We start from the raw sequence: 23,510 nt of genomic DNA, 5'->3' as shown, positions 1-23,510 counted from the left end.
TCACATTTGTCCAAATGGTTCTAGTGATGACCTTTGTCAATTTATATCAAATGACATGGCTCAAAAAAGATCTTAAAGTCTTGAGTTTGAAAAACAGGAATGTGAATTGTTGGTGTGCTTGTTGGTCAGGGACTTTAGCAATAGGGGATATCCTGTACTTGGTGCCCTCAAGTGTTGCTTTATTGTGCCAATCGAGAAATTTACCAAACACTTCAAACAACTGCCAACTTAACCTTGAACATATCTTAGACACTGAGCAAATCCTTGTGATCATTTTATGAATAAACTTTGTATTATTGGGATCAGGCGAAATGTAGAACAGGAGAAGTTAGATGAGATACCCCAAAGTGTTAACTGGTGGCACACTGGCTCCCCTTCTTTATTCACCTGGCCCACATTTCATTGCAAGAAGGTTAATTTACAAAAGATCTCCTTCTTTGCGGATACCTATTCCCAGTCTAAATAAATTTATGTTTTATAAAGATCTAATTTAATCAGGCTTTCTTAAGATAAGAAAATAATTAATAAATTAATTATGAAAGTTGATGCAAATTAATAACAGACACACAGATTTAAAGTAAGAAATTAGTCCAAATAATGTTAAAGGATGTATAAATCAATCTCTATGGGTCATTTTTGAAGAGCAATTGTGAAACATTGATAATTGACTAGTTGTGTAGTTGAATCTGAGATTCTTGGCATTGCACATTAATTGTGAACTTATTTTGTTCTGTTTCCTTTCAACATGACTGGCTAGCAACACTCACAGCAAGAAAGTCTTTTACCTGAAATGCAGATGTGACTAGAAAGTAACTCATCAACAGTGACTTTTACAGCACTCTAACATTCTAACTGGAGCTAATACACATCAATACCTCAATCCTCTGGTATACATCAGTACTTCAGTTCATTAGCAAATACCTTCTTTCTCTAGCGCACACAGACCAGGTTTGATATAGTTTCTAAGCACTTTTCTTGTGTGTTTTTTAAAGGGGAAGACAAACAACTTGTTTCTTGCCCAAACAGCTGTGTTTTCTGCCATCTTGTTCCAATTCTGAGATGAATGCCAGGAGAATATGATTGTTTGTAGTGCATTTTTCCCCATTTAAGTTCATCTCTTTGTAGCTTCCTTGACACTGGGTCAAGTGTAACTTTTCAGGGTCTCTGTGTGTGTGTCTCTCTCTCTCTCTCTCCAAGCAGCCACTGTATTTATATCCACAGTAATTTGTTTTGACTGTAGAAGTCCCTTTTTTAAAAAAAAGAAATGTTGGCAAAACAGGTTTGATATGTCCACAGGTAACCTGGAATATAATCAACGGCTGTGCCAGTATCACACAAGAATAACTGCAACATTTACTAATTATGTAAAATACTTGTGTGGTTATCACAAATACCTTGCTGTATTGTGTTAGTGCTTCTTAAATAAATTTTTATTCACAAGTTTTTATTTAAAAGAACTAAAAGTCACAAGGGCACATTGTTAAATAATTTCCTTTAAATTATGAATTCAGTTGTCCCTAATATTCAATGACTTAACTGTCTAGTATGGAAATAATAATGTGGAAATAGTGCGGAATTATTCAGAACTGGAAGCACTGTATTTCTATTCTTATGTTATTCATAAATTGTTCCTGGTAGGTGTCCAGAAGTTACCTTGTCAATTTGTAGCACCCCAGTTTGATTACAATTAATATTTCATACTACCTGGAACAATCATTTCTGTTTGTATAAAGTTTTCTTTGAGATTGTTTAGTCACACATAAGTGCGTAATTCATTTGGGTTACATACTGCATGAGGCAATTGCCGGGTAAGTCGTGTTATCTTTGGTGATGGGGGTGAGGGCTGGTTGGGTACTTTTTAACCAATGTCCTCAGCTGAACTCCAGAGAATACAGTCTCCACTTGTCATAGGAGAATCCCACCATCTTTGGGATCAATCTAGTGAACTGTATTTGATGTAATGCAAGAATATGGCTTCTTAGGAAATAGGACCAGAACTGCACCCAATACTTCCAATTCAGTCTCACTCGTGTTCTATGTTGTTTAATAAAGAATCCTTCGCTCCTATATTTAAACCCTCTTGCGAGAAGGCTAATGTATTGTGTGTATTTTGAATTCCTTACTGGACCTGCATACTAAATTTCAATGACTTATGAATTAGGGCACCTAAGGATTCTTTGGATATCAGAATTTGCCAATTTCACCATTTAAGACATATTCTGCACTTCAGTTTCTCCGAAAAAAAAAGATAACCTGCAACCTACATTATATTCCATCTACCACACTCTTTTCCACTCACTCAGCCTGCCTAAATTCCCTTGAAGCTCATTGTATCCTCCTCAACTCTCATTCCTACCACAAACGTGGAAATATTACAATTGGTTCTCACATCCAAATTATTGAAATATATAGATTGTGAACAAATAAGTTGGGGCTATTTTTGCTGGAGCATAATAGACTGAGCGGTGAACTTATAGAAGTTTATAAAGTAATGAGGAGCATGGATGGAGTGAATAGACAAGGTATTTTTCTCAGAAAGAGGAGTTCACCACCAGTTTAAGGTGAGAGAGGAAAGATTTAAAAGGGACCTAAAGGGTACCTTTTTCACACAAAGGGTGATGTGTGTATGGAATGAACTGCCAGAGGAAGTGGTGGAGGCTGGTATAATTACAGCATTTAAAAGGCATCTGCGTGAATAAATAAATCGGAAGGGATTAGATTAGATTACTTACAGTGTGGAAACAGGCCCTTCGGCCCAACAAGTCCACACCGACCCGCCGAAGTGCAACCCACTCATACCCCTACATTTAACCCTTACCTAACACTACGGGCAATTTAGCATGGCCAATTCACCTGACCCGCACATCTTTGGACTGCAGACACGGGGAGAACATGCAAACTCCACACAGTCAGTCGCCTGAGTCGGGAATTGAACCCGGGTCTCAGGCGCTGTGAGGCAGCAGTGCTAACCACTGTGCCACCATACCGCCCTCTAGGGGGATATGGGACAAATGTGGGAAAATTGGACTAGATTAATTTACGATATCTGATCAGCTTGGATGAGGTGGACTGAAGAGTCTATTTCTGCGTCGTACATCTCTAAGGCTCTATGTAACTACAGAACATTTTGAAAATAATAATACCATTGGGCAGAGGCAACATGGATTCATGAAGGGTATACCAGGTTTGAAATGGAGAACCAGTGGACATGGTTTATTTGTTTTTTTCAGGAGGTTTTTAATAGATTTCTGCACAAGAGGGTATGAGACAAAATTAAATTTACTAGTATGGATTAAGGTAGGTAGGCTGTGACCAGTAGGCTATCATAAGGATTAATGCTTAGGTCTCACTAATAGAATCATAGAGATGTACAGCATGGAAACAGACCCTTTGGTCCAACTCATCCATGCTGACCAGATAGCCTAAATTAATCTAATTCCATTTGCCAGCATTTGGCCCATATCCCTCGAAATCCCTTCCTATTCATTCATCTACCAATCCAGTTCCTTGCATCATATTCATATATACATGCATCCTGACATTTTCTCTACTTAAAATCTGATTGAAGATTTGTAGCTCGGGTATCCGTTGTTGTGGTTCTGCTCGCCGAGCTGGAAGTTTTTGCTGCAAACGTTTCGTTCCCTGGCTAGGGAACATCATCAGTGCTGTTGGAGCCTCGTGTGAAGCGCTGCTTTGATGTTTCTTCCGGTATTTATAGTGGTTTGTTCTTGCCGCTTCCGGGTGTCAGTTTCAGCTGCAGTGATTTGTATGTGGGGTCCAGGTCGATGTGTCTGTTGATGGATGTTCTTGCCGTTTCCGGGTGTCAGTTTCAGCTGTAGTGGTTTGTATATGGTGTCCAGGTCAATGTGTCTGTTGATGGAGTTTGGGGATGAATGCCATGCTTCTAGGAATTCTCTGGCTGTTCTCTGTCTGGCTTGTCCTATGATAGTGGTGTTTTCCCAGTCAAATTCATGTTGCTGGTTGTCTGAGTGTATGGCTACTAGAGATAGCTGGTCGTGTCGTTTTGTGGCTAGCTGATGTTCATGGATGCGGATTGTTAGCTGTCTTCCTGTTTGTCCTATATAGTGTTTTGTGCAGTCCTTGCATGGTATTTTGTAAACTACGTTAGTTTGGCTCATGCTGGATATTGGGTCCTTTATTCTAGTGAGTTGTTGTCTGAGAGTGGATGTTGGCTTGTGTGCTGTTATGAGTCCTAAAGGTCGCAGTAGTCTGGCTGTCAGTTCTGAGACGCTCCTGACGTATGGTAGAGTGGCTAGTCCTTTTGGACTCTACCATACGTCAGGAGCGTCTCAGAACTGACAGCCAGACTACTGCGACCCTTAGGACTCATAACAGCACACAAGCCAACATCCACGCTCAGACAACAACTCACTAGAACAAAGGACCCAATACCCAGCATGAGCCAAACTAACGTAGTTTACAAAATACCATGCAAGGACTGCACAAAACACTATATAGGACAAACAGGAAGACAGCTAACAATCCGCATCCATGAACATCAGCTAGCCACAAAACGACACGACCAGCTATCTCTAGTAGCCATACACTCAGACAACCAGCAACATGAATTTGACTGGGAAAACACCACTATCATAGGACAAGCCAGACAGAGAACAGCCAGAGAATTCCTAGAAGCATGGCATTCATCCCCAAACTCCATCAACAGACACATCGACCTGGACCCCACATACAAATCACTGCAGCTGAAACTGACACCGGAAGCGGCAAGAACAAACCACTATAAATACCGGAAGAAACATCAAAGCAGCGCTTCACACGAGGCTCCAACAGCACTGATGATGTTCCCTAGCCAGGGAACGAAACGTTTGCAGCAAAAACTTCCAGCTCGGCGAGCAGAACCACAACAATTTTCTCTACTACTGACATCAGCCAGATTTGTAGATCCCTGTTTTCTTTTTCCCTCCTTTCCTGACCAGTGATGTTATATTTGCAACTTTCCATTTCGCAGGTACCATTGCTGAATTGGTAGAATTTTGAAAGATGATCAACTGTGCATCCATATCTCTGTAGCTTTCTCTTTCAGCACTCTTGTGTGAATATTATCATGCCACACGGTGTGACAACTTGCAGTCCTGTAATTTTTCCAATACTATATTTTTATCATGACTAAATTCTTTCAGTTCCTCACTGCCACTGAATACTTGGATCTTAGCTATTTCAGGAAGATTTTTGGTATCTTCCTCTGTGAAGCCAACTTAAGTAGTATTTAGCTTCTCTACCATTTTTTCTATTTTGCATCATATATTCTCTACTCACTGCCTACAAAAGAATGAAACTTGTCTTTGCTAATCCTTTCCTTTTTGTAGATAGCTATTGAAGCTTTCACAATTCATGTTTATGGTTCTTTCTGGTTTATATGCATCTTCCATTCTGTGTCTCTTTATCATTTTGTGTTGTGTTTTGTTTTGCATTTCATAAATTTCAACCTTGCAATGCCCTCCACTGTGGCTTTGTCATTTATTGTTGTTTCTCAGTTCTGAAAGGTTTTTGAGGACTATTCGAAGCTAATCATAGATCAACAGGAAAATAATTAAAATGTAGTAGGATTTGTGATTTCTAACTAGCATTCTAGTAATTGAACACTAGAAGTAACTTCTTTGTGTCATTTAATTTTCAATATTCTGATTTAGTCACATGGGAATACAGAATTCAGGATCATTGAAAAGAGTCACATGTCAAAGTTTTTTATCTTGCACTCATCAAATGCAAGAGTGGCAATTTTCAAAGCAAACAGAACTTTTACAGCCTGTGAAAAGGATGCTGATCGAGTCCTTTGACATGGATCTTAACTCTTAACCTTGTTTCTTATTCAGAAAATCATAAAATTCAAACTGGGATTGAGAACAGCATTCACACTTTTTTTTGTTCTATGTGGATCTCTGTGGTCTGTTCACATGAGCAACTTCCAGAAACACTGTGAATGGCATCGGCATGCAGATTGCAGTGTACTAATCCTTGGAGCACAGACAACTTAGAGGGAACATTGATGAAGAACATCAATAGTTAAATAATGCTTGTTTTAATTGTATTGCATCCTAAAAGCTGAAGTTGATTGTGTTTCAGATTGACAATGCAAGCATTGGGGCAGAAACTGAATGATTACTGGAAGGAAAAGAAAACTAAGAAAAGCCAGGAGGAAGCAGATAGTACAGACATGGTAGAAGAACCACGGTGAGACTTTACTAGCTGCACTTCTGTTTTGAACCCTACCAGTGTGCCATCCAATCCTGTGTGATTCCTAACCACCCCAACTCATACAAATAACAATATTGTCAAAGACCCAGTCTGCGAATATTTCCTTCACATTGTTCCTTTATGTTGTCCTGGATTGCATTCCAACTTGTGTACAAATTGACTTGTGAACAGACTTAGAAATAGAACTCATTCACAATCCAGGGACTGCCTGTACTACAAGGAGATCATATAATCCAAACTAGATTTTCTTTCATGGTTTTCTGGCTGAGATTTTCTATTCAAGTGATTTCATAGACTGTTGGCCTATGAAGTGCATCAAAAAATGTGTAGTCTCAGCTCAGGACAAGCTCAGTTCTGAAAAGTGTTTTTAAGATCGATCAGTTTGAAGCTGACCACAGACCAGCAGGAAAACAAATTAAGGATATGGTAAAATTTGACATTTCTAGCTAGCATTTTAGTAATTAAACAGTAGAACTAACTAACTTTGTTATTTACTTTATGAGTTCCTGCTATTAATCATTTGGGAAGACAAAACTTGGGTCATGGGTGTTGTTATGTGGTCAGCATTTTTTGCCCAGCCTTTGTTGCCCTTGAGAAGGTGATGCTGAGCTGCATTCTTGAACCATGGAGGTCCATGTCCAGGTCGTAGACCCACATTGCCATTAGGGAGAGAATACAGATGAAAGTGTGGCTGGAAATATGGTGCAGGAGGGAGGGCTTTAGATTTTCGGGACCCAGCGACTGGCTGTGCAGGAGATGGCACCTGTGCAAGCTGAACAAGTTGCATTTGAACAGAGCTGGGATTGAGAATATGAAATTAGATAATTAAGATATTGTTAATAGAAGATGTTTTGAAACAGAGTTTGGTAATCTTTAACATTTTATTAGGCACCATCAGGCAGAAATCAGTATAATTAAACTTGTTAATTCAATTTATTTTTAATGTGCACCATTAGATATTAAATACACTGAAATAAATTATTAGTAAGCCATTGCGTTGAGGATTGTTAAAACAAAATATTTGACTATAGAAGCTTCACCTATTCACTTTGAGCATTCTAATGTAGTCACAGCTACTCCTGGAACACTTGGGATAACAATTTTTCATCCCATTTATATTCAGTATCTGTAAACTATGTTTAAGAATAGTTTGAAAAAGCGCATTTATTTTATTTTTGTGTTGCTTTCCCAATCAGAACTGTCCCTGATCAAGTTTGGGCTCAATGTGAGACATGCATGAAATGGCGGAAGTTACCACCAGAAATTGACCCAGATTCACTACCAGAAAACTGGTATTGTAACATGAATCCTGACCCCAAGTTCAGGTAAGAAGGTCTAAGAATTCAGTGTTGGGGCCGCAGCTGTTCACGTTATATATTAATGATCTGGATGAAGGGACTGGGGGCATTCTAGCAAAATTTGCCAATGATACGAAGATAGGTGGACAGGCAGGTAGTACTGAGGAAGTGGGAAGGCTGCAGAAGGATCTAGACAGGTTGGGAGAGTGGTCCAAGAAATGGCTGATGAAGTTCAATGTGAGCAAATGCGAGGTCTTGCATTTTGGAAAAAAGAATACAAGCATGGACTACTTTCTAAACGGTCAGAAAATTCATAAAGCCAAAGTACAAAGGGATCTGGGAGTGCTAGTCGAGGATTCTCTAAAGGTAAACATGCAGGTTGAATCCGTGATTAAGAAAGCGAATGCAGTGTTGTCATTTATCTCAAGAAGATTGGAATATAAAAGCAGCAGTGTGCTACTGAGACTTTATAAAGCTCTGGTTAGGCCCCATTTGGAGCACTGTGTCCAGTTTTGGGCCCCACATCTCAGGAAGGACATACTGACACTGGAGCGTGTCCAGTGGAGATTCACACGGATGATCCCTGGAATGGTAGGTCTGACATATGAGGAACGGCTGAGGATCCTGGGATTGTACTCATTGGAGTTTAGAAGGTTAAGGGGAGATCTAATAGAAACTTACAGGTTAATACATGACTTGGAAAGGGTGGACGCTAGGAAATTTTTTCCGTTAGGCGGGGAGACTAGGACCCGTGGGCACAGCCTTTAAATTAGAGGAGGTCAATTCAGAACAGAAATGCGGAGACATTTCTTCAGCCGGAGAGTGGTGGACCTGTGGAATTCATTGCCGTGGAGTGCAGGGGAGGCCGGGACGCTAAATTTCTTCGAGGCAGAGATTGATAAATTCTTGATGTCACAAGGAATTAAGGGGAGAATGCGGGTAAGTGGAGTTGAAATGCCCATCAGCCATGATTAAATGGCGGAGTGGACTCGATGGGCCAAATGGCCTTACTTCCACTCCTATGTCTTATATTTGCAAGTGGACATGAATCTAATTTATAAAATTATTACTTTTATAAATAAGATGGGATCAGATGAAATCATAGAATAATCCTTTAGCTCTTACTCAAGTCACTGAGATCAATTTTTACTTGTGGAAACCAGTACTCATTAGATAGTTGCACCAGTGCTCTGGTGAAGTCATGCAAGAGCCAAATACTAGATGGGTTCAGGCTGTAGTTCTGGTTTAATATGTAAAATTAGGTTGTGTGATATAGATAGGACCCAGATTGCCATTTCAAGACAGAACTGATCCAAACTGTTTTACTATTGACACAGTCAGAAAGGTGCTAAAATTTTCCATTTTAAAGGGTCTTTTCAAAGCGAGAATATATGGAATCATTGTGGGCTCCTTGTTGTGACCATCTCTCTACTGTCAGACTTGCAGCCAGCAGGTCACCCATTATTGTACCAATCTGAAGGTAGTAAACTACATCAGGAGTCTGGTATCAAAATGACTCTGAGCAATTCACTGTGTAATTGAGGGACAATTAATATGTAACCTTAGTTCTCTAATTAGAAGTTAAAAGAATCAAAGGATTGTTACGGTCCGGAAGGATACTATGTAGCCCATTGTGTCTGCAGCCTCTCTTTAAGTATTTTGACTTCGTGCCAAATTCCTGCTTTTCCATATAACCCTGTACCTTGGACAGTTTCTTAAATAGAAACTATGCCTTCTTGAAAGTCTTAATTGAACCTTTCACCGCATCTCAAGGCAATGCATTCTAAACTCAGACCACTCCCTGTGTGAAATATACTTTCTCACCTCACATTTGCTTCTTTTGCAAAACATTTAAAAGTTGTGCTGTCTAGTCTTTGGTCCTTTTACAAGTGGTAATCCTTTCTCCCTGCCTACAATGTTCAGACCCCTTATAATTTTAAAATCTTCTATCAGATCTCTCCTCAGTCCTCTCCTCAACTTCCCTAATCTATCCTCATAACGGAAGTTTCTTATCACTTCAGAACTACATTATTATATACAATCATTCCATCCTCTTTGTACCAAAGTGTATCACGCCGCAGTTCTCAGTTTGAATCTAATCTGCTGCTTATCGGCCCACCACACCAACTTGTCAACATTTTTATCTTTTGAAGTTCTACACTGCCCACTTCACAGTTTACAGTGCTGCCAAGTTTTGTGTTGTCTGCAAACTTTGAAACTGTCTCCTTCACACAAAGATCTATATCAGGAAAAACAAATGTCCCAATACTAACCCCGCAGAGAGCTCCACTACAGTCAGAAAACTACCTATTAACCGTTATTCTGTGTCTCCTATCAGCCAGTTTTATATCCATGCTGTTATTGTCATTTTTATTCCACAACTTATCACTTTCCTCACAAGTCTTTTGTATAGCCTTGTATTGAATGAGTTTTGGAAGTTAATTTACACTACATCAATAGCTATACCCTCTTAACTCTCTCTGCTATATCTTCAAAAATTACATAACTGAATTCTCTCTTAACACCATGCTGACATTTTTTGCTTGTGACTATTAATTCTGTCCTGAATAACTATTTATAGATGTTTCCTCACCACTGAAGTTAAACTGACTGAACTGTAATTGCTGAAGTGTTGTTACAACTTTTTTGAATAAGAGTAATATTGTTTCCTCCAGTTCTCTAGTACCACGCCGATTCTAGGGAGGATAGAAAATTTATTCCCAATGCAATTTCCACTTCCATCAGTAATCAACTTTTACTGACCCAACACTTTGTCCTCATTTATTTTAATCCTTTTTAGTGACTGACTTTTCCTCTCTCTATCCTTGAGCTGACCAGAATTTGCTTTGATAGTAAAGACAGAGGCAAAGTATGAATTTAGTGCATTAGCAAGACGTCTTACCTGTACATGTAAGCCTCCATTTTGGTCCCTAATCAGCCCTATTCCTTCTACCACTCTTTTACTATTGATGTGCTATAAAGAAAGACGGGGGTTTCCCATAATGTGAATGTTCCTTGCTTTTCTTATTGTTTATTCGCCTTCTTTCTGAACCTTCTGTATTCAACTTGGTTCTCAATTATATGTACGACCTAACAACTGTCATAAGCAGACTTTACCTTTTTTTCTGAATTGCTACTGAGGAACTCTGGATTTGTTTATTCTGTCTTTCCCACTTGAAAAAATATGTCTTGACTGCCTGACGGTTCAGTGAATTTTTCCTGCTAACTTTAGTTTTAATCTACCTAGCCCAGTTCTATTTTTGCCCCATTGCAGTCAGCTCTCCATTCATTATGATTATGATAATTATGATTATTCCAGACTGACTAAAGTCAGTTTTCACTGTCAAGTTAAACCTTTATGGTACAAAAATCACTGTTCTGAAAATGCTCCCCCACTGTCACTTGGTATACTTTGCCAACTTCATTCCTCAGAACAAGGTCCAGCAGTGCCTCCTTTTTTGTTGGACCTGACACATAATTCTGCAGGAATACCTACCCCTGTTTTCACTTTGCACTACCACGATCTCAGTGTGTATCGGGGTAATTGAAGTCCCTCTTCTGACGACTTTATGATATTTGCAACTCTTTGTAATTTCCTTGCCAATTTGTTTCTCTATATATTTCCCTCTAGTTGTAGGTATATATGTTACAGCAAGTAACACTAATATCAAGAGAGTTTTAAACTAATTGGTGGAGGTGGTGGTAAGGTGGGGAGAGGACAAATGTAGGTTTACAAGGCGAGGGGATATGGAGAGGGTTAAACTAACTGAACAGGAGTGGAATCAGGAGAAAATGTTAGAAAGTAATGCTAGGGTGGACAAAATGCTGAGAGAGGCAGATAGCACTAGAATGGAAAATAGTGAAGTTGGAGTAAAGGAGAAAATAATGAAGTCCAAATCGGTCATACTTGGCATACGTTGTATGTATGTGAATGCACAGAGTATAGTTGATATGTTTGGAGAATGACAGGCCCAGCTTTCCATGTGGGATTATGATGTTATGATGATAACAGAGACCTGGCTCAAGGAAGGGCAAGTCAGGGTGTTAAATATTCCTAGTTACAAGGCGCTCAGAAAACATAGGAAAGGGAGGGCTGGTGTTTTTGGTTTAAAAACAGCATCGCAGTACAGGAGAAGAAAGAGGACATTTGAACGTTCACGAACAGATTCAATTTGGCTCGACTAAGAAATAAAAAGAGTGTAAATAACACCTTAAGATTATTCAACATAGATGAAAAAGTAGACCATTCAGCCCATTGAATCTGCTCTGCCTTCATAGCTGATTTGATAATCCTCAAGTCCACTCTCCTGCTTTTTCGTCATGACTCTTAATTTCCTTACTGATTTCAAAATGTCTATTTAGGTTTTGAAGATACTTAACAACATATTCTCTACAGCCCTCTCTTGTTACAGAATTCAGCATGCCCAGCAAGGAACTCAGTTTCAGCTCTGTTCAAATGTAACATATCTGACTTGTACAGGTGCCATCTCGCCCAAATCCAGTTCCCCTGTCCCAGAAAACTAAAGCCCTCCCTCTTGCACCATCTTTTCAACCTCTCATTCACCTGCTTTATCTTCAAGTTTCTGCATCACTTGCACGTAGCATTGGGAGTATTCTGAGAGGACTAGTTTAGAGATCCTGCTTGCTAATTGTCTAACCTCTGATTGCCTGACCAACCTGTGATATGTATAGCCATGTAAAACATGCTAACATTTGGATTTTCTTTTTTAATTTAGGGACTGCTCTATTCCTGAGGAACCTGAGCAAAGTGATGATGAGATGACACCCAGTTATGAAAAAGCATCTAAAAAACAGTTAAGTATCTTTGCTGGCACTGGCCCATTTACAAAACAGGAACAATTCACTTTAATATTTATCCACAATGTGAACAGTAATGTTATAACCATTTTCCAGACGTATTTGCCTTTATATTCCTCTCCTACATTAAGCTCCATTCCTTCAAGCACTTATTCAAACCTGTGCTACAGTCATTAACTCCAGTGGTGTATTCCACAGTCTCATCAATATAACCTCTGTATAAAAAATGCTTTTCCTGTTCTCTGTCCTAAATCTCATTTAATTTTATATCTACATACTTTCATTCCAGACCCTCAATCACTGACAACAGTCTGTTTCTCTTTACTCCATCCCATCTCTTCATACTTTTGAACATAATTCACCCTGTAATCTCTGTTGTAATGACAATGGCATTGATTTTTCACATATAACCAGACACTGCTTCATCATTGGAAGACAGCTAACAGCTGCATGGTTTCAGAATGGCAGGAAAGATTTTGTAAGGACATAAATGATGTGAATCTTCCAACTCCTGTGATATAAGCCTGAGCATTATTTCTCCTGATGCTTGACAAAAATGAAGTAACCGTATGGATGTTTCCGTTAACTACTTTCTGTATATTATCCTGCATATGCTTTGTTCTTTCTTAGCGATCAAAGTCTGGAGAGAAAGAGGTGGAAGTCTTTGGAACAGGAGGAACGCATGGTGAGGAAATGTACAGAATATAAAGTAACCTCCAGTCCACAGTAGTCGTACCTTTAAGTTGTTTTCACATGTCATGCCCAAACTAAACATGCATGAGAAGAAAATATTTAAAACGTCATATATGCCATGCTCTAACTTAATCTTTTGCTTAACAATGTATGGCCTATTTGCAAATCAATGCAGCACACAGCCCTTGGTGTAAATAATTGAAAAAACACGAACAGTTTTCAGAAAAGAATCAAATCTAGTATGAAATATCCAGGTGTGGTTGACTGTTTTTATAATGCTACCCTGTTTTAGAATAATTAACGTTACAGTTATTCCTTGTTTAGCACTTCACCAAGACAGTATAAGGCATGTAGTGCCTCCTTCAGACTAATGAAGCAAGTTTAAGCAACTCAAAGAAAATATCATTGTTTCTCAGGGCATTCTCTTAGCTGGTTGGAAATTAACAAATATGTTTATTAAATTCTCTTGCTCATAGTGTCTTATTACCGTCACATTTCAGCAGCGGTAATTATATTGCAATAAAAGCTTTGTAGCTCTGTAGGGGCTTAGTCGATAAATTCAAATGAACTGTTCTGCACTAATTGGAAAGAATCCTGATTGTTAAACTTCAGACAACTAGTTGGTGAATAACGAGAGCAGAAGTCAATTTTTAATGTGCTTTAAAATCAGCAGCAGTGAATGTGCAAAGCAATTATAGACAGGACAAATGGGAAAAACAAATGGAACAAAATAAGGGAAAATGTGAACTTGTCCATTTTGGCATGAAGAGATTGCAGAACACAGCGATACACATTTAACAGACGGATATCTATACACAGCAAATACTTTGTGATTTACAAGGATTTTGTTTTAGTTTACAACTTACAAAAAAATGGTGCTATGATGACAGATGGCCATGTTCAATACCTGACTTGAATGTGTCTGAGGTCTTGAAGCCAGACGTTTAACATTCCTACAAATGGTCTTGGAGGTTGGCCTGGTGCTATATAGCAATGACTTATATCCTGTACCAGCAAAGAGGTATTGGTCTAGGGGGTATCATCCTTTGTAAATGAGCACTGAGGTTCAGGAGGAATACACGTGGAACTGTGAGGGAGTTATGGCACCTACTTAGCCTACTAGATCAACACTAGTGATTAATTGGTGATAAATATCACCTCCAGGACATCTTGTCACTAAATAACTCAGCTCTTTTTGCTTAGGTAACTCATTGCCCAATCACACTATAAGAACCCATTATATTTTTAATGCCACATCTTTGGAGCAGGTGAGGCCTGAACCCCAGGCATCCTGGCCCACAGGTAAGCATACTACCACTGCCCTACAAGCGCCTAATAATTATGAGCATGGTGCTGAAATGTATCCAAACGAACAACAGGTTTCTAAAGTAATTCTAAAAAGGCTTTCGTCTCGCAAAACTTGATAGAGATCTGGAAGATTCCCTCCACAGGGGACCCCTGCTGCCCAGCTTAAAACCAAACACCAAGGCAAGTCTGGGCAGCAGATGAAGGAGAAGAAGTGGATAGTGTGCAGCAGCAACCCGTATTGGAATCTCCTCCATTGGAAGGCATTTCCATGAGGCAGCTCAGATTGCAGGGTGTGAGCTCCTAATGGAGGTTCTGGAACCAGGGCGGATGGGGTTTCCATCTGAGCAGGGGTACTCACAAATCACCACACACCAGAGCATCTGAGCTCCACTATTGTCAGGTGATAGATGGTATTGGCTGTGAGCTAGATATTTTCCACCACCTTGCTAAGCTCTTTTATTTTATGTCAACCTGTTCAGACCTGTTCCAACTTGAACCTGGACTTTTTGGCCCAAGAATCCAGTATTGTTTTGATACCTGCCACCAAATCATCTGTTTAGCAAATTAAATAATTATTAAGCACTGCCCACTAGGACAGTATAACAACAGAACAGGGAAGGATGGGAAGTAGGGAAAGGAACTCAGTTAAAATGGAGTTGGGGGGGAATAATACACATCAGAATATTGTCAAGTGACTTTCATACTTAAGTTCTTGCACTGTCTACTCAAAAGTAGAACATCAAACAATAGTCATTCCCATCACCCTGTGACTGTTTCCTGCCAAACCAATAACCTTTGAGTCATTGATCTTGAAGAAGTAAAGAAATGTAATTTATGCTCATCTAGCAATGATTACTGCATTTGTTGTGGTGGTGCTTTGGTTTTATCAAAAATGCAAAACAAATAGATACATGATGTAGTGCCAACTTTCAAGCTCCATATTTCACATGGCACAAAGTGACCAACCTTGACAAGTGTACAGATCTAAACGTAAAATAGATGTGGTGTATTTAGAGCTCTGTGTTCCAAGGGAAAAATATCCCTTGTAAGAAGAGACTGGTTGGGATGTGTTCAAGAGATTTTGTTCTCTGAAAATGACATTTGAATATTTAAATATGGAACCTGCATAGGCAGCTTTGAAGGCAAGTGGGAGACACTATACTACTGTTGAGTAAGATATTTAAATACCACCACCATGAAATAACCATGGTTGCCAGTGACTTTCAAGGCAAGTGTTACTGATGGGATCTCCTCTTGCTCTCTGCCTCTTCCTTCATTCTCTTCACCTACTAGGAGAGGATGCAAAAAGTTACACGTGTTGGTGAGGGTTTGTGGACATAGCAGGACAAAACATATCACAGAGGATAGCTCTTTGAGGCATGGGTGATAGAGGACAGTAGGATAATGGTGAGTGTGAGTGTTGCCTATTCGGATAGGAACATGAAAAGGTGCCTGGAGAGAGCAATGAATGAAGATGCAAGTTTTTTTCCCCCTGAGAGGTGCTGTGCAGGAGTCTGCTGGGAATGTCAGAGTATGGGTGTTGGCACCAGAAATAATTATGCACTGACCTTAAGTGCCATCCTATGTTCCTAGTTCCTTGTGGCTCACTGGATATATTTAGAGAGCAGAACTTCTGTTACTAACTTCCTTGGCCACTTGTATGTATTCTAATTCTTGTTCGAGTTCTGTTAGTTAGAAATTTTTCCTTTGACAAAATCATCACGATCCTGCTCACCTTCTCTGATTAGTCAAGGAACCTGCCGAGGTAGTGCTAATGCCCTAGCTTACGTAAAGAAATTTGGCGAAGTCTGCTTTAATTGTCAGTAGCTTCCCAACCTACTAAGAGCACTGCTGTTTTAGCACTAAGTTTGGATAATTCCAAATTCTTCAATTTTGATTTTAGTTCCAAAAAAAGACCTGTTGTTTTTTCTTCTTGTGATTTTTCATCAGTTCTTTTCATGTAGTATCCTCTGAGATAAATCTATTAATTCTAGTCATTTTAATTGAATTTCACATGTAATAATGTTTCTAGGTAATCAAAAACTCAAATTATCTTTTCCTCTGCTTCAATCTGTTGTTGAGATGTAAATTAATATCTGATGTTTGAACAGTTTAGCTGAGTTGGTATTACTTTCTTCTGTGACTCAGAGGGCTGCAGCATGTCCGCTTGTGTTGTTGCCATCTGACACTCCTAGAAAACTGCATATTTGGAGCTGTATGATAATCCAAGATGTCACCTACTTGTTTATGTTTCAGGTAGAGGAAGCGTTTCTAGGGAACAATTCAAAGAATAGAAGCGACACATAAACTCGTCAAAATTTCCCCCTTAACCAATGTCACCGAAACTAGATTAACTGTTAATCTCCTCATTTGCTGCTGCACAGCCTTGTTGTATAAAATACTTGCTGAACTTGGCTACACAGTGCTTTAGGACACCTTTTGGATGTCATGAGATTTTTGTAATATTGACATATTGTTATTTACAAAGAACAGGATGGTGGTGATAGAGACATAGAAGCTAGGAGCAGTGTAGGCCATTCAGCCCTTCAAGTCTGTTCCAGCATTCCATATAATCATAGCTGATCCTCTTATGGTCAATGCCATATTCCTACTTTCTCCCCATACCTCCTGCTACTTTTAAATTCTAAAAATGTATCCATCTTTTCTTGAATATATTCAATGCCTGGACCTCCACAACCTTCTGTGGTAGCAAATTCCGCAGGTTTATTACTTTGAATGAAGAAATTCTTCCTTGTGTCAGTCCCAAAAGGTCGACAGTCTATCCTGAAACTCTACCCCTGGGTCTAGACTCGCCATACAGAGAAGACATTCTCCCTATATCTGGTTTGTCAAGCCCTTTTAACATTTTATATGTTTCTGTCAGATCCCCTCCCATTCACCTAAACTCCAGTGAATACAGGCCCAGTCAAACAGGTAGGGAGACCCTGACTGCATGTAGTACTCCCAAATGTGGTCTAACAAGGAACCTGTATAACTGGTGTGAGATGTCACCACTCCTGAACTCAATTATAATGAGCATTACCTGTTTAACTACTAGGATAATATTTTATATCCACTTTCAAAAGTTTTACTTTTATGCTGACAATAGATCTGTGTGATGCAAATAGTTTATTTTTGTTCTTGAGATGTGGACAGCATTGGGGACATCTTATTTATTATCCATTCCTAGTTGACCTGTTGTGAGATGGAACCTGCTTGGACTGCTGTAACACTGGAAAATGATGATGTTCCTGGAGAGGTGTTGTTTCAAATCTCGCTTGAGTTTAACCCAGTTCATTTGGAGGAACAGTAATTTATGAGCAAATCACGATGAATTGTGGCTGCAGAGAACAGAGATTATGGCAATCCAATAACATTATTACTGTTGTCCATTTTGGTTCTGGTTAGGAGGTTCTGCTGGAGCATCTCTAGTAAACTGTTGTGGTTCTGTTCGCCGAGCTGGGAGTTTTTCTTGCAAACGTTAATTTTTGCAACTGGACAACTTTAACATAATTTTGGCATCATACTTTCAGCTTACATAATACCAAGGCACCTCCTCTTAATCTCTCATCCCTGCAAATGAACCTTTTCGTGTTATTCCATGTTGAGCACTGCCACCTGAAGGAAGCACTGAGAGGAATAAAGACATATATTTAAGTTGGAGTTACCACTTTATTTCAGCATGGCAGTAGACTTTACAAATGTTTCCAATACCAGTGTAAGCTTTCCATGTTGCATACTATGTCATACACATAATATGTCAGGCTATTTGTTACAAGCTAATCTATTCTTGAAGCAGCTCTGGATACAATGACAAAACATTTTATTACCTAGCTTTGGGTTCGTATGGCTCAGTACAGGTGTGCCTACCTACTGAGTTCAAGTTCCACCAGCTCTGGAAGGGTGTAATAACATTTCTGAATGGACAGATGAGAAAATATGTTATCTAGGTTCATCTCACAGCCCTTGTGGTGCAGTGATAGTGTCCTGACTTCTCAGCCAGGAGGCCCATGTTCAAGTCTCACTTGCTCCAGAGTGTTAAATAACATGTCCGCACAGGTTGATTTCGAAAATATTTATCACCTATTGTCAAAGGGCACTTTTGGTGCAGTAGTGATGTCTCTACCTCAGGGCCAAGCGGCCTGTGTTTAAGTGCCACTAGCTACAGACGTTTATCATATCATCCCTAAACAGGCTGATCATATTTACCTAACTTTTGTGCATCGTATCCTTACTTGAATTTCCTCCCAAAAGCTTTTTGCCTCTGCAGTTTTCTCTCCTTTAAGTCCTTCCTTCAAGCCTGCCTCAAATGATTTTAATTTGGTGGCGTATCAATTTTTGTCTGATTATGTTCCTGTGAAATGCCTTGTGATGTTTTTCCACATTAATGGTGGTCTTTGAACAAAAATTGATCCTGTTATCATTGAATTATAAAAGGAATCTATATGTAAAATGAAGAGATATTTAAGGACAGGGTTAATATCGAGAAGTTAACACTTTCAGAATTCTCAAGTAGCTTTGTTTTACCCAGATTAGTATGGCTCCTGAAGGATAGTACTAGCAGCCTCATGTTTCTTAACGTGGTCCACATTGGTACTAACAACATAGGCAAAGCTAGGGTGGAGGACCTGTTTGGGGATTATCAAGCACTAGGAAGGAAATTAAAGTACAGGTCCTCAAGGGTCATAATCACTGGATTACTGCCCAAGCCATGTGCCAATTGGCATAGGGATAAGAAAATTAGGGAAGTAAACACGTGGCTAAGGGATTGGTGTGGGAAAGAGGGATTCCACTTCATGGGCATTGGCATCAGTTTTGGAAGCGGGGGATCTGTACCATTCCGTCGGTCTCCACCTGAACTGATATGGTACCAATGTTCTAGCGAAGAGGATAAATAGGGTGGTCGATAGGACTTTAAACTTCTGAATTGGGGGGAAGGAAAAGTGAAAGCGACAGGGAGTATGGAGTTAAATGGAGAGATAAGCAGGAGGATAGCATGTGTGCAGGTGGATTTAACCTTGAGGCAGATTAGGAATGCAACAAAAAGGAAGGATAACTTAGGACATCTTATGACTTCCAATATCTCTAATGATAAGAATGTTAGCATTAAGGCAATTTACCTGAATGCTCGTAACATTCGTAACAAAGTAGATGAATTAACGGCACAGATCATCGTGAATGATTACGAAGTGGTGGGCATCACAGAGACATGGTTGCAGGACTGGCAGTTAAACATCCAAGGATTTACAACTTATTGAAAAGACATGGAGGTGGGTGGGGGCGAGAGGGCCTTGTTAGTTAAGAACAAAATTAAATCTATGGCACTGAATGACATAGCGTCGGATGATGTGGAGTCTGTGTGGGTGGAATTGAGGAACCACAAAGGCAAAAAAACCATAATGGGAGTTATGTACAGACCTCCTAACAGTGGTCAGGACCAGGGGCACAACATGTACCGGGAAATAGAAAAGGCATGTCAGAAAGGCAAGGTCACGTTTATCACGGGGGAATTCTTGGAATGCTTACAGGATGGCTTTTTGGAACAGCTTGTCATGGAGCCCACAAGGGAGCAGACTATTTTGGACTTAGAGCTATGTAATGAACCAGACTTTATAAAAGATCTTAAAGTAAGGGAACCCTTAGGAAGCAGCGATCATAATATGGTAGAGTTCAGTCTGCAGTTTGAAAGAGAGAAGGCAAAATCAGATGTAATGGTGTTACAGTTAAACAAAGGTAATTATGAGGGCATGAGAGAGGAACTGACGAAAATCGACTGGAAGCAGAGCCTAGCAGGGAAGACAGTAGAGCAAAAATGGCAGGAGTTTGTGGGTATAATTGAGGACACAGTACAGAGGTTCATCCCCAAGAAAAGAAAGATTATATAGGGGAGGGATTATACAGCCATGGCTGACAAAGGAAGTCAGGAAATGTATTAAAGAAAACGAGAGATCCTATAAAGTGGCCAAGAGCAGTGGGAAATCAGAAGATTGGGAAGGCTACAAAAACAAACAGAGGATAACAAAGAGAGAAATAAAAAAGGAGAGGATCAAATATGTAGATAGGCTAGCCAGTAATATTAGAAATGAGAGTAAAAGTTTCTTTCGATACATAAGAAACAAACGACAGGCAAAAGTAGACATTGGGCCAATTCAAACTGATGCAGGAAGCCTAGTGATGGGAGATAAGGAAATAGTAGGAGAACTTAACAAGTACTTTGCGTCAGTCTTCACAGTGGAAGACATGAGTAATATCCCAACAATTAAAGGGAGTCAGGGGGCTGAGTTGAGTATGGTTGCCATTACAAAAGAGATAGTGCTAGAAAAGCTAAAAGGTTTTAAAATTGACAAAGCTCCTGGCCCCGATGGGATACATCCTAGAGTTCTGAGGGAGGTGGCTGAGGAAATAGCGGAGGCGTTGGTTGAGATCTTTCAAAGTCACTGGAGTTAGGGAAAGTCCTGGATAATTGGAAGACCGGTGTTGTAACCCCATTATTCAAGAAAGAATAAAGACAAAAGATGGAAAATTATGGGCCAACTTGCCTAACCACGGTAAAATTCTAGAATCCATCGTTAAGGATGAGGTTTCTAAATTCTTGCAAGAGCAGGGTCAGATTAGACCAAGTCAACATGGATTTAGTAAGGGGAGGTCATGCCTGACAAACCTGTTAGAATTTTTTGAAGAGGTGACAAGTAGGTTAGATCAGGGAAACCGAGTGGATGTGGTCTATCTAGACTTCCAAAAGACTTTTGATAAAGGTGCCACACAGGAGGCTGCTGAGTAAGGTGAGTGCCCATGGTGTTCGAGGTGAGCTATTGGCATGGATTGAGGATTGGCTGTCTGACAGAAGGCAGACAGTTGGGATAAGAGGTTCTTTTTTGGAATGGCAGCCGGTGACAAGCGGTGTCCCACAGGGTTCAGTGTTGGAGCCGCAGCTGTTCACGTTATATATTAATGATCTGGATGAAGGGACTGGGGGCATTCTAGCGAAGTTTGCCGATGATACGAAGATAGGTGGACAGGCAGGTAGTACTGAGGAAGTGGGGAGGCTGCAGAAGGATCTAGACAGTTTGGGAGAGTGGTCCAGGAAATGGCTGATGAAGTTCAATGTGAGCAAATGCGAGGTCTTGCACTTTGGAAAAAAGAATACAAGGATGGACTACTTTGTAAACGGTGAGAAAATTCATAAAGCCAAAGTACAAAGGGATCTGGGAGTGCTAGTCGAGGATTCTCTAAAGGTAAACATGCAGGTTGAATCCGTGATTAAGAAAGCGAATACAATGTTGTCATTTATCTCAAGAAGTTTGGAATATAAAAGCAGCAGTGTGCTACTGAGACTTTATAAAGCCCTGGTTAGGTCCCATTTGGAGTACTGTGTCCAGTTTTGGGCCCCACACCTCAGGAAGGACATACTGACACTGGAGCGTGTCCAGTGGAGATTCACACGGATGATCCCTGGAACGGAAGGTCTAACATACGAGGAACGGCTGAGGATCCTGGGAATGTACTCATTGGAGTTTAGAAGGTTAAGGGGAGATCTGATAGAAACTTACAAGATAATACATGACTTGGAAAGGGTGGACGCTAGGAAATTGTTTCTGTTAGGCAAGGAGACTAGGACCCTTGGGCACAGCCTTAAAATTAGAGGGGGTCAATTCAGAACAAAAATGTGGAGACATTTCTTCAGCCGGAGAGTGGTGGGCCTGTGGAATTCATTGCCGCAGAGTGCAGTGGAGGCCGGGACGCTAAATGTTTTCAAGGCAGAGATTGATAACTTCTTGATGTCACAAGGAATTAAGGGCTACGGGGAGAATGCGGGTAAGTGGAGTTGAAATGCCCATCAACCATGATTAAATGGCGGAGTGGACTCGATGGGCCGAATAGCCTTACTTCCACCCCTATGTCTTATGGTCTTACTTCACAAAAGTTGTACAGCTCTTCCTAAAGTTAAAAGAACCTGCATTATCGTATATATTTCTTTCTCACTTGTTTTTACTTTTCAAGAACTGTTTATGTTATGATTTTGTGTATAATTCGCTCAGCCTTTGAGGACTATGCAATGGCAACTTTTGAACTCCTTCTGTTATGAACAGACAAAAAAGAAATTTCCTAATTAAAATGAACAACTTCAGTACAATAGATAATTACACTTTTTTATGGTTCACTTATGAATAATTGATGTGAGTTCCTCAAATGCTAAATGGCTTCTCCTCTGCTGTATTTTTTATCTTTTTCTTTTTACCTTCATTGTTTCCATTTACGCTTGTGACATGCTCTTCCTTTTGTAAAATTGTATTTATCCTTTATTTCTCCTTCTCAATTTTATCTCCATTTTGTTTTATTGTGTTCTGTGTATTTCCTCTGTCTTTCACTCTCATTCATTTGTCATTGTTCATCTAAATTCCCGTGATTTCTCCTTTTTACTTGTTAAACCCTAGCATTTTGAATTTACAGGCAATGCTAGAGAGGTGTCCTGCCCCTTTCCTCCCGTTTGGAGTTTTCATCCCAGTTTTCGCTCAAGATGCTATGCCACTTAAAAGGTCTGCTTTCAGTTCTGAACTTCAAGTCCACACTCTGCACTGTGAATCACTATCTGTGGACAATGGTGATGTTAATCTCTTCAGAATGGTTCTGTTATTCCTTTGTTAATCTCCTTTACTCACTTCCACCATTAACAATCCCTGGCTATGCTACTGCACCTTGCATGTTTAGACAGAATCCTACCCCCCTGTCAGATACACCTGATAATTGTGGCATGCCTAATGATGTATTTGTATTAAGAAGATTACCACATTTTACAAAGAGCTTTTTTACAGTCTCCCACCTAGTTAAGATATGAATGAACTATTAGGAAAATAATTTAATGTAATATGTTCATTCCACCACTGAGCGGTTGCTGGTGTTTGCTCCTTCCCTGTAGAACTACAGAAACGATTTTACAAAGGCAATGTTCTGGTGGATTACAATTTGATTCTGGTTTGACCTTTGCTTGAACTCAAATATTAAGCTTTCATTAATACATTTAAGGCATTATGATAGATGTTTAAATACACATTGATTATCCTTTAGATAGTGATTTAGAATGAATCAGAATCAAGATCGATTAAGTTATAATTGCATTATCAGTTAGTGCAAACGAAATAATAAAGTTTAGTGACC

The 23,510-nt window shown here is 39.7% G+C and overlaps 1 protein-coding gene across 1 annotated transcript in view; it reads left to right on the top strand.

The window, feature by feature from the left end:
- Positions 1-23,510, top strand: part of zgc:152774 (uncharacterized protein LOC553526 homolog) — a 132,782-nt gene that overhangs the window by 88,734 nt on the left and 20,538 nt on the right. Inside the window, exons 10-13 of the mRNA XM_060832740.1 lie at positions 6,106-6,213; positions 7,434-7,562; positions 12,272-12,349; positions 12,984-13,038. Of these exons, the coding sequence (XP_060688723.1) occupies positions 6,106-6,213; positions 7,434-7,562; positions 12,272-12,349; positions 12,984-13,038 (370 nt within the window). The remainder of the gene's footprint in view (positions 1-6,105; positions 6,214-7,433; positions 7,563-12,271; positions 12,350-12,983; positions 13,039-23,510) is intronic.

This window comes from Hemiscyllium ocellatum, chromosome 11, assembly GCF_020745735.1.
Source record: "Hemiscyllium ocellatum isolate sHemOce1 chromosome 11, sHemOce1.pat.X.cur, whole genome shotgun sequence".
NCBI lineage: Eukaryota > Metazoa > Chordata > Chondrichthyes > Orectolobiformes > Hemiscylliidae > Hemiscyllium > Hemiscyllium ocellatum.
Note: the sequence above shows the minus strand (reverse complement) of the source record. Positions and strands in the feature narration are given on the sequence as shown.